Source organism: Gossypium hirsutum, unplaced genomic scaffold (genome assembly GCF_007990345.1).
Source record: "Gossypium hirsutum isolate 1008001.06 unplaced genomic scaffold, Gossypium_hirsutum_v2.1 scaffold_652, whole genome shotgun sequence".
In the NCBI taxonomy this organism is placed as follows: Eukaryota; Viridiplantae; Streptophyta; class Magnoliopsida; order Malvales; family Malvaceae; genus Gossypium; species Gossypium hirsutum.
In genome coordinates, this window is record NW_024403176.1 from 1 (window position 1) to 10,000 (window position 10,000).

The 10,000-nt window shown below is 32.7% G+C and overlaps 1 protein-coding gene across 13 annotated transcripts in view; it reads left to right on the top strand.

Annotated features, from left to right (window-relative positions):
* Nucleotides 1-1,581: 1,581 nt before the first annotated feature.
* The window catches only part of LOC107898043 (uncharacterized), an 8,779-nt gene continuing 360 nt past the window's right edge, over nucleotides 1,582-10,000 (top strand). Inside the window, exons 1-13 of one of the 13 annotated variants that reach the window (XR_005924612.1) lie at nucleotides 1,631-1,758; nucleotides 2,073-2,162; nucleotides 2,645-2,759; nucleotides 3,257-3,674; nucleotides 4,175-4,333; nucleotides 4,769-4,822; nucleotides 4,908-4,987; nucleotides 5,548-5,639; nucleotides 5,745-5,834; nucleotides 7,271-7,370; nucleotides 8,667-8,961; nucleotides 9,065-9,129; nucleotides 9,659-10,000. The exon at nucleotides 9,659-10,000 is cut by the window's right edge and continues 360 nt beyond it. Coding sequence is in view for 1 of the 13 variants with exons in the window: in XM_041110510.1 (XP_040966444.1) it covers nucleotides 4,223-4,333; nucleotides 4,769-4,822; nucleotides 4,908-4,987; nucleotides 5,548-5,639; nucleotides 5,745-5,834; nucleotides 7,271-7,332 (489 nt within the window). In the remaining 12 variants the exon portion in view is untranslated. Of the gene's footprint in view, nucleotides 1,759-2,072; nucleotides 2,163-2,644; nucleotides 2,760-3,256; nucleotides 3,675-4,174; nucleotides 4,334-4,768; nucleotides 4,823-4,907; nucleotides 4,988-5,547; nucleotides 5,640-5,744; nucleotides 7,106-7,270; nucleotides 7,371-8,129; nucleotides 8,542-8,666; nucleotides 8,966-9,064; nucleotides 9,130-9,658 lie in introns of those variants that run through there. The other 12 variants (XR_005924607.1, XR_005924606.1, XR_005924608.1 and 9 more) reach the window with 12 other exon arrangements.

Sequence of the window (10,000 nt, forward strand, 5' to 3'; positions counted from 1 at the left end):
CAAAAAATTTTACCGCGGAATGCTGGACTGGTTCTCACTATCATTCCCTCCATCATCTGCGGACTCTGAGGGGAAGGCAGAGGTCTCCTTCCAACTGCTACAGATATGCTCTGCTTCAAAGCATCGCACCGCCCCAACCTCCTCCACATGCTAATGTATGTAAGAATCTATGTTTTTCTATTAATTTTGAGTGATTAAAAACCAAACCATAGATGTAGCGGGGTTCTTAATTAGTTTCTCTGCTCCTGTTTGTCAACTCTTAGGATTTCTCCATAACGGATCTACAAAATCTAGCTTCTAAAAAGAGAAGAAAAATCCTACACCTAATGAAAAAGAAAAAAACCTTATAAAGAAAATTCCATTCTGGGCAAGTTTTTTATAGGGTGGTGAGAAAAGGTAGGCAGAACCTACGGTGGAAAGAGAGACCATGGAAAGCTTCTTCCTGTCATAGACAATAGTCTCATTTGCGTTTTTTTCACGTATCAAATAATTGGGATAAATAGGTAAAAGTATACATGAAATTTTAGTTTAATTAAATTTAAGGCTTTCAAAATTCTTTTATTATTGTTTATTCTAGTGGCATGTAGAGGTGCTCATGGGCCGGGCCGGGTTCGGGCCGGACCCAGAAAAAAATTTGGCCCGGCCCGAAATATGGGCCTAGAATTTTGCCCAGGCCCGGCCTGGGAAAAAATTCGTAAGCCCGGGCCCGGCCCGGCCCGGCTTTTTTTAAATAAATACCAAAAAATTATTTTAAAAATTAAAATTAAAATTAAAAAATTATTTTAAAATTAAAAAAGTATTTTAAAAAGTATTTTAAAAAAATTTTAAAATTTTAAAAATTTAATAAAAGTATTTTAAAATTAAAAAAATAATAAATAATAAAAATATTTATTATATTCGGGCCGGGCCGGGCTGGGTCCGGGCCAAAAAAGTTGTGCCCGAGGCCCGGCCTGTTTTTTAATCGGGCCTCGTTTTTTTGCCCAAGCCCATATTTCGGGCATATATTTTTACCCAAACCCTCCCATATTTCGGGCGGGCCGTCGGGCCGGGCCGGGCCGCCCGGCCCATGAGCACCTCTAGTGGGATGTGAGATGATTTCTACAGTATAAAATGCGATCATTTCATTAATATGTTTCCCAAGCCAAATTATGTTATCATTAAAAGTTAAATTTATCATTATGTTATCAGAAATTTCATAACAAGAAAGTCATTTTAGCCATCCATTTATTTATTTATTTTTACATATTTTAGCTTTTGAACTCACATTTTTTGTCAAATCACCCCAAAATCAATGAAAAATTAAGATTTGATAACTTTGATGATGTGTTATACACATAGATTGCCACATTAATAATATGTCAACATTTTATAATTTTAATAATTTTTAATTTTAAAAATAATTTTTATAGTTTTTTTAATTTTAAAATTTATGTAAATGCACTAACAAGGTAAAAAAAAAGAGGTTAATTTTTTATTTATTTAAAAACGATTTAATAATAAATGTAAATTTAAATGTTTTTGTCAAGTTAGAGGGCTGTCACCATTACTAAAAAGAAACGTATAGTATAAGGACCTCATGTAGAATTTGACCAAAAACTAATATATATCTAAAGCAAGTTAAAAGAAAGATTCTCGGATTTTCTCTCCCTATCTCCAAAATCTCAAAACCCTGATTATAATTTTGTTGATTTCCCTTTTTGATTCATCATTCGAAGCTTGCCAATTGACAACAGTAATCTCCCTCGAAGAATCATCAAGGTTCCTCTTTCTATCTTCCTCCTATCATTCTCGATTTTCCCGATTTGTTTGTTTCCCGAGATTCCTCGATAACATCTTGGTTCTTTTACTTTTGTTTTTCAGTTTCTTCGTTCCTAAAGTTTTGTTTAGTAACTCAAGTTTTTCTGGCTGTGATGAATCAAAATCCTCAGCTATTTATTTTATGATCGTCCTCTGATATTGAAGAAAGCATTACCTCTTTTTCTTCGTTGTTTAAATTTTGTTTATTTTTCTTGCTTTAATTTGACATTAATTTGCGCTAACATTATGTTTGTTTGCCTTTTTCTTGTTTTTAGGTTTTAGCTTTTAGGGACATAGCTCCCCAGGCTCCTACGCACATTTTAATTATTCCAAAATCAAAGGATGGCCTAACTGGTTTGTCTAAGGTACAAGTTATTTTGTCCTCACGACTAACTGAGCAGTAAACATTTATGCCCTCTATCATAGAGGAAACTACAATTGTGGCTGGGTATTAATTTGGAAAAAAAGTATGGAGTATTGTTAAAAGAATGCTGCTCAAGTTTAAGATTTTTGCCATTCAGATGGCTCTATAAAAAAATGAAAAACAAAGTAAAAGAGCTAAGAATTTATTAAGATTTTTTTTTTGCTTTTGTTCCAGTGATCAAATTTAAAAGAAGCATAATGGAAATTTGAAATTTCACAGATGCTAGCTGGTGATCAGGGTGGAAATTAGATCATTGGGATATTGAAATGATCAAATGACTTTTATCTTCTGTTCTGCTTCCTTGATGGTTAACCACTTGAATGTCAAATAATGCTCAAGAACCTATTATTTGCCTATGCTTTAGGGAATAAGAGGCATTTATTTTTAGTATATAAGTAGTAAAAACCTGTCATCCTTCTTTAGGTCTTGAAGGAGGCCTCTAGGCTTTATGCTGCAAGTTGGGTAAGGGATATTGGTCCTGATCTTAGACCAAACGATTATAAGAAGGATGATGGGACTGAAGGTAAATCCAATGGAGGTAAGAGTAGGAGTACAACCTTCAACCTTGGAGGATATTGGTGGGGAACTTTACTTTGTGGTTTCTTATCTTGAAATGTTCTGATGTATAAGTTGTCTGTAATGAATCAAGAACTATATAGCATGACTTGCAAAATATGCGGCATATTATATGTGCAATAAACCGTTAGATTCGTGCTTGAGACATCTTACGGAGGTCAAGGAACAAAGTCCCGTAATGCTTGAGTTCAGTTAGGTTTTCATTTCAATTTCCTTTCTTAGTAGAACTTGTCTAGAGGTAGCATGGAATTTATTCTTTGATTTCTTTTTCCCCTTGCTGCTCAGAGTCATCTGTGACTGCATTTTGTTTTATTATGTTGTTGGCACCTCTGTTCAAGTATTATATTTTACGCTTCCATTGGCATATTTTTGGTGAATCCCTTCTTCACCTGGTACAGAAATTGCATATTGTCCAACATTATCTGTGTATTCAATTGAATGTGTTTTTTGTTTTTTAAGGATATTGCTTATGGATTCCTCAATGAAGATATCTTTCAATCGTTGCATTAGAGATGGAGATTTGATTATTGTAAATGAGAGGCACGATACTATGAAAGCTGTTAAAGTGTGCGAGAATTTGATTCTTCAAAATCATGTCGGTGTATTTAAACATTCAGATTGGGTCGGGAAGCCATTTGGTTCCATAACTTTCAGCAACAAAGGTGGATTTGTTTACCTATTGGCTCCGGCACCGGAGTTATGGACTTTGGTTCTAAGTCATAGGACTCAGATTCTTTATATTGCGGATATTATCTTTGTGATTATGTACTTGGAAGTAGTTCCTGGTTGTTTGGTTCTTGAATCCGGGACCAGTAGTGGCTCCAACGGGACATGTGTATACCTTTGATTTCCATTAACAGAGGGCTGCCTCAGCTAGGTAAGCCTTAATGTTTATCGTTTGCAAAAGTGCATTGTGATGAAATATGATATAGTAACTGCTTAGGTTGAACTTGAATTCTGGGTTATCTTGAGTTGATGTCTTCATAAATCTACATTTTGTTGCCGTGATACTTCATTGTCTCTAATTGTGTCGGTTCAACACATTCCCGGCCGTGGGTATAGCATATGACCCTCCAAATACATGAAAAGGTTATGTTACTCGGACTTGGGTGTAAGTGTTGGACATAGGCATCTGACTTGAGTATTTTCAGTTTTTTCTAGGATTGCATGTATTTGGAGGACTCTTGGAGGACCATATAAGATGCGTGCCTCTACTCACACCCACTTGAGTCCATGTAACATGTACTGAGTGTTGGTGCACTCATATGGTCCTCTGACTGTTTTTTTCACTCCAAACTATCAAACTGGATGAATTCTAATGTTGTTAGTCAGATGTTTCAACTCAGTTTTGTCCTTTGATTTTTATTTGATCAATAGGGACTATGCCTAACAAGAAATTCGGAGGAACCTTCACATATTGTATCCATGTTCGACTACTTATGGTCTAAAACTATTGCTACAATATTGTGGCCATTGCATGTCTTACCAACAAAGTTTGTATTCAAAAAAATCCGATCTGCTATTGGGATACAGAAGGTTTGATATATTAGCTACATAAATTTGTTATTGAAAAATTTTCTTCCAGCTTCAGAGTGAACTCTATTTATCAATCAATAAAACCTGCATGTATTGTCTATGTTTCGCCTACTCTTTCATTTTTCTTTTCTTGAAGTACTTGGGTCTGACACTTGTGTTTGCCATATCACTGGACATTGTTTGGGGATATTAGCCGAGCCCTCAAATATATGGAAAAGCATACTCAAAATTAAACATATCAGTGTTACTTACATACCCGTATTGCAATTGAAAAATAAGAAACCTTACAAAGGTGAAAAAGAAGAGGAACCCATATTATTATTTTTCCTTTTATGTGCAAAGATCCTTGTTGGAATGTTCCTTTTATTTTTCTTTGTTCAGCATTTCTAGTATTTCTGTTCTGGGTTTTATTGATTATTTTCTACCATCCTCTAGACTGCCAAAAGCGAAGGTGGAGGTTTGCTAACGCATATTGAAAAGTTTTATGAGGTTAGATGCTAATATGTTTTTAGTTTTCAAATGAAAAGGTTACTAGTCAATTTATCTCTTATTTTATGATGGCTCGTATGTGCAGACAATTGGTCTGGAAGTGCAGAATGGATATGGTTTAATAGAACATCACCTTGCGTTGCTGGTCGACAACCTTATTATAATGTAAGACAGCTGTAGGTCTTTCTATTATAATATTCAACTGAAACTATTCTCTTTCTTCCATGCTACCCCTGATAGAACATGTGATTTCTCCTAAGCAATGTGAATAAATTCTTAAAAAGAGAACTAATAGTTTTATATCGGTTATCTCTGTTGCTTCTGTTCTTATTTTTTCTTGTAGTACACGTGTCTGACGCTTAGACAGACTTGGATACAGGGATATGTCCCTACAAAAACATTCCAAATGCATGGAAAAGCTTAAAAAATTTGAACACACGTACATTGGATACATATCCGTATATAAGTCTCGCACCTGACTCCAAGTAACTAGCTAGAAATCTACTTTTTTAAATACAGGATATTGGGGAAAAATGTGTTTGAGATCAATTGAAAAGTAAACATGTTATGCTGGTACTATCTTATCTTGCAAAGTTCCTTAATTGGATCAAAGGAAAGGATCTATGTATGTGCTTTGGTATTAAAGTGAGTTTAAGAGAGTTTTCGTAAGCAGTTAATAAAATGTAAAGAAAAAATAAAACATAAATGGGGATTTTGGTTTTCAGGTTTACAATTCACTGTTTCGCTCTGTGTTTGAAATCTATCGAGATGGGTCTGTCTGTTTCCTTTTGGTTGCTTTTTCGGAGACTGATTTCAGGTATGAATCTTTACTTGGGTTTGCGTTTTCATTTCTTTGCCTTTGTCTTTGTTTTTGTTTTTGTCTTTTGCCTTTTCATTTCTATTTTATGGTTTTGATTTTCAGGTTTAGACATCACTGTTTCGATCCGTGTTTCAAATCTATTGATCTCGATCTGTTTGTTCTTTTTGTTTGTTTCCTGTGTACTTTTGCGAGGTACAAATCCTAAGTTTTCTCCTCTGTTTCTGTTTTTTATAATTTATGCAATCCCCCTAACTATGTTTTTTTATGGGAACATCTCTGTTTTTTAGTTTTTGATACATGCTTTTCACTTGAATTTATTTAAGTTTTTTTTTCCGTTCTCTTTGCCAAATCCGAGTAAGGTTATCAAGCTTGAGTTCAACTTGACAATGACTGAATTGATTTGAGTTTTACTTGTAGCCGAATCCAAGTGACTTATGGGCACATGTATCTGGTTTTTACCCCTAGTATTGATGTTCATTTTTTAGATACGAGAGTTACACATTTTAATTTTAGATTAATTCTAGATGGTTGAGCCATGCATGATTAGTTGATTAAAGATTTTACTTGCTCCGATGAATCAAAATAACTTTCTTTTGTGATAAATGTTCTCTTTCTCATTCTGTATGTTGGATTGATCTTCATGTTTAAATTATCCAAATTAAATGCTAATTATACTGCTATGAAATATTAAAACATATTTCATATTTATTTCTTTTTTTCTAACGTTTCTTTTACTTTTCTGTCTGGTAATTGGGAATGAAAACATTTTTCATATTTATTTCCCATTTATTATCTCCGATTCCCCCCTTTTTTATTTTCCTAACGTCTCTTTATTTTCTTTGTCTTTAATTTGATAATTTCCCCCAAAAAAAGTAATTTAAAGAAGGTATTAATTAACATAAATGTTACCGTTGTCACATGGGGATTTAGAAAATCTATTCTTTTTGGGCAGTGACGGGCAAGAGAAAAGCTGCCCGTTTTCTTCAGCCTTTTCAATTTCCCTTCCTTCTCCATCATTGGAAATTGTTCTCTTTAAATTTATTTTCCTTTATTTATTTCCCCTTTTATTCGCTGTTGTTTTTTCATTCTTTGATCTCTGTTCATCCTCTCTTTCGTTTTCTTTATTGTCTCTTCCTTCTTTTCTTGTCATTTCATAACAAACTCTAGGCACTTCCGCGGCATCAACACCTTCCGGCGTCTTACCTCCGATCAAAGGGCAGCTTCCTTCCCATTATTCGAAATTTGAATCCTCAAATCTATCTCTTCTATCCATAGCACCCCATTTATTCGCCGACTCCCTCTCTCTCTGTCTGTTTTGAATTTCTTCCTCTCATTTTTTTAGTTTTGGGTCACCGAATGCCAAAAAAAAAAAAAAACGGAAAGAAGCTACACTAGGTTTTCTTTGCCGTTTCTGGTTTTTGTGATTTTTTGGAATTCCCTGCTTCATCGGTGACTGATTTCAGGTATGAATCATCACTTCTACTTTGTCTGTCTTTGCTAGTTCATTTCGTTTTAGTTTCAGATCTATTCTTTATTACTTGTTTTTCAGTGGGTTTTTTTTATGATTTTTTGTTTTCTTCTTTATTTTCCTTTGTCTTTGCCTGTTCATCTCTGTTTTTTTGTTTCAGATATGTTTATTTATCACTTGAAGCAAAGCAAAAGGGAAAGTAGGTGGGTTTTTAGGATATGATAAATGGTTGGTCCTGCTTCATCGGAGATTGAATTGAGGTATGAATATGTACTTAAAATTTGTTTTTTTCTTTCATCTCTGTGTTTAGTTTCAGATATATACTTCTCTAATAAAATTGACTACTAAACAATAAATGACCAGTAAACAGTTTTTTTTCTAATGTTTGATTTTCCATTTATTCTTTTTTTTTTTCCAATGATGAAGAAATTAAATTTCAGTGAAAGCGTAATTAAACATGAATACACTAAAAATAATTTGCCATATACAAATATTTATTTATTTTTATTGTCAGTCTAATTCGGTACCCGTAAATAGGTTTATAGTGACAGATAAATGAAATCTAATGGTAAAAAGCTTTATTTATTTATTTATTTTAAACTTTCGTTTGGCAGAATTTATTTAGATTGTATATATCTTTTTGAAAGGCAGAACCCTATTCAGCTCTTTTCAAAATTTCTATTTTATTGTTTTTATTTTTTCAAAAAGAATTAATCTATTGACTGTTTTCATTTTGATAGATAAAAGTCAAAACTTTTTTCAGGAAAAAAACCAATAAATTAATTGCATTTTATTTAATTAATAAATATAGTATTTATATTATATTTGTAGATATATTTTTATTAATTTTCTAACAATAAAATTATTTATGAGTGGCTGATAAAATTATTTATGATTGGTTAATAAAATTTAAATTATTTACATTAAAATATATAGATAATAATAAATTTAAACTTTAATATTTACATTTTTAAAATTAGTGCTTATTTCTGCTGACTGTACACATCCCGCTAGTTTTCCACAGTTTGAAAATTAAATACTCCTTTATTAGCCGTTTCTTTTAATTTATACCTATCTCATTTATTGTCGTTTATCCCTGTCTTCAATCACCACCCTTATTTATTATCTCTCTGTCTTCCATATATCCCTTACCCCCATATATAAGCTGTTTATCTCTCCCTCTCTGTCTGCTTGCCAGTTTGTTTTCCCTTTCTCCCTTCCTCCCTTCCTCCGTTTATTCTCCTTTCAGAACAGACTCTCATCTCAATTTTATCCTCTTTTTTATTTCTTGGCTTTGGGAGACCAAATCTCAAAATAACGCACGCTACAGTAGCAAGTTAGTTTCCGAGAGAGGACCCAAAGTTTTTTCTGTCGTTTCAGTTTATTTTATGATTTTTGCAATCCCTTTCTTCATCTTAGACTGATTTTGAGGTATGATTCACATGAATTTTGTCATTTTTTTGTCATTGCCTTTTCATTTCTATTTTGTAGTTTCAGGTGGATGCTTTTTTTAATTCTGTTTCAGTGTGCTTATTTTTATGCTATTTGTTTTTCAGGTGTAGAAGCCACTGTTTCTTTCTACTTCCGGGGAATGGGAAACCCGAAGTCTGACGTTCCTGTTTTTATTTATTTATTTAAATTTTCGTAACCACTGCTTCATCACTGATTTCAGCTTTGAATGTTAATTTCAACAATTGTCTTCATTTTTCATCTCTGCTTTGTTGTCTGGCATATATAGCTCTGTGGGTTTGCGGGTTTTTGGTTCGTTTTTGTGTTCTTTTGTCGTTGCCGCTGGGGCCTTGTGCTGAGGGCCGTAGTCAATCAGCTTGGGCTAGTAGGCCTCTGTTTTGGGTTGTAAGATATTATTTTTTTTTGTTACTGTCATTTTCTTTCAAATCTTCTCATCTCAAGAAAATCTTTAATATGGCTGTCCGTATTGTGATTTCCATTTCAGGAAATTCCTATCCTTGAATTGGGCTGTTTGGAGATAGGTCAAATTGGAACAGACCGTAATATCAGGTATCTTAAGCATCCTTTTTGTCTCTTCCTCTGTCCTATTCTGGTTTTGAGATATTCCAGTTTGATAATAACCCGTAATCTTTAGTAAAATTATAATTTTATTCAATAAAATAATATGTATCAGTATGTTTTTATAAAAACTTTTATTTTTTTCAACCACCTTAAATTATTTATTATAGTACATGCGAAATAATATTTAACTATTTTAATAATTAACCATTTTTTAGAAAAATATTATGTATTATTTTATCAAATAAAACATTACTTAAATCATATTGAGTATTATAAGATACTAAAAGAATTTGATATTAAATAAACCCTTTATCTATATTTATGTTAAAAATAATTTTATATTAAGAATAATAAAAAAAGCCAACAAATATTTGGAGAAATATATATACATATGTTAATTGGGAATGGAAACTTTTCACATTTATTTCCCCTTTATGCTCCCCTATTTCCCTTTATTTATTTTTTTCTAATATATCTTTTCCTTCTTTGTCTGTTAATTTTCCCAAAAAAATATTAGTGATTTCAGGTATGAATCGTTAAATCCTCTTCTTCATTGGAGAGTCATTTCAGGTATGAATCTTTAGTTTTCCTCTGTTTTGGCCTTTTCATGTCTTTTTTTGTTTCATATCTATGCTTCTCTACTTGTATTATGTACACGCCTCTGTACATGTTTTTTTGGTTTTCTAGATTGATTGGTTCCACTGATCTTGTATTATATATATTAATTCGAAATCTGAAACTGCTTTTATGTTTTTTGAACATCATGCTTCGGATTTTTCTGTTTTGTCATAAAGAATCTTGATCCTGTACACATTTAAGTTTTGTGCTATTGTTAATTTTCCCTATTCTGCTTGGAGGA